Source organism: Nematolebias whitei, chromosome 5, assembly GCF_014905685.2.
Source record: "Nematolebias whitei isolate Nwh7 chromosome 5, NemWhi1, whole genome shotgun sequence".
In the NCBI taxonomy this organism is placed as follows: Eukaryota; Metazoa; Chordata; class Actinopteri; order Cyprinodontiformes; family Rivulidae; genus Nematolebias; species Nematolebias whitei.
This window is the reverse complement of record NC_056502.1, coordinates 769,642-770,914: the sequence shown is the minus strand read 5'-3', so window position 1 is coordinate 770,914 and position 1,273 is coordinate 769,642. Positions and strand designations below refer to the sequence as shown.

At 49.2% G+C, this 1,273-nt stretch overlaps 1 protein-coding gene across 1 annotated transcript in view; it reads right to left on the bottom strand.

Moving 5' to 3' along the window:
* LOC119409767 (ras GTPase-activating-like protein IQGAP3) overlaps nucleotides 1-1,273 on the bottom strand; it is a 143,551-nt gene that overhangs the window by 576 nt on the left and 141,702 nt on the right. The window contains 2 exon segments of the mRNA XM_037676665.1: nucleotides 59-184; nucleotides 287-450. Coding sequence (XP_037532593.1) covers nucleotides 59-184; nucleotides 287-450 — 290 coding nt within the window.

The following is a 1,273-nucleotide window of genomic DNA, read 5'->3' as shown; positions in this document are numbered from 1 at the left end:
TCCCTGTGTGTCCTCACTGTGTGTCCTCCCTGTGTGTCCTAACTGTGCGTGTTCTCACTGTGTGTGTGGCAGGTCCTGGATCTCCAGCAGAACCCCCTTCTCCTGCAGCCGGGCGGCACTGTAGCTCAGCGCAGGAAGTGTCCTCCCTCCACCGTCAGCCGTCTTCTTCTTCTTGGCTGATCTACTGCAACACCAAGCAGCCAATCAGAAGACGCCAGCATCCGAGAGCCAATCAAATGTCAGGATGGTCTCCAGGTAGAACAGCATGCTGAGCAGGTGTGTGTACCTGTTGGCCGTCAGGTTTTCTAGACAGGAAGTGATGTAATGTTTGTAGTAGTCGACCTGTTCGCTGTGGAAGGTGCTCTTCTCCTGTAGCCTACAGAGAGTCTGACGAAGCTGTAGAAGCTCCACCCCCCGATGCTGACGGTGCAAACGCAGCTGCCGGATGTCCTGATGGAAGAAGAGCATTTATTCAGATTACTCTGCTCATCTACGGTCGTTTTCACACCAGATAGTCCGGTAGACTCTGTTCGGGACCAATATTCATGACCTTTTGTTACATTTGAGCTGGTGCGTTTGCATTCACACTGCACTGTGCAGTCGAGTCAACCTGTTGAACCAACCTGTTCCCCCCCTCGCCTGTGGGGGCGCTGCACCAAGAACTACTGAAAGAAACGACACAAAAACCTCTGAAGACACGCCTCCTCATCTTCTGGAAATAAAAATAAAAACGAAGTGGCATCAAGTTTTATCAGTTTTAGGAGTTATTTTTTGTCATTTTTCAAAAATGGACTCAGCATGAGCAGAAGATGAGACAGAAGACCATGGAGAATATTGTTTTTCACACAAGGCAGCTGACGGCTCCATATAAGAGAAATGTGTGTTTGTTTACCCTGTGGAGCGGGGCTCCGTCTGTTTGCATTCACACTGTACTCGAACCGCGCTGGAGTTCTCTTTTACCGGACCGAGACCTAGGTTTTAGCCCGGGCCAGAGTTCGCCTTTCTGTTCCGTGACAGAGTTCGATGGCGCGTTCACACCTCCCTAAACGAGCCGGACTTTCTAGGAAAACGAGCTAGAGTTGGATTAAAGCGGACTAAACAGGGCTGCTGTGAATGCACTCTAACAAAGTTAAGTCAGGTCCTCTGGACCGATTCAAAAAATACAAATAAAAACAAACTTCTTCACATCTTTCATCCTGAGGACTTCCTCAGTCTGAGGAGCTGTTTTCAGCTCAGTCTCTTAAATAGCACCTTCTCAGAGTGGATCAACCAG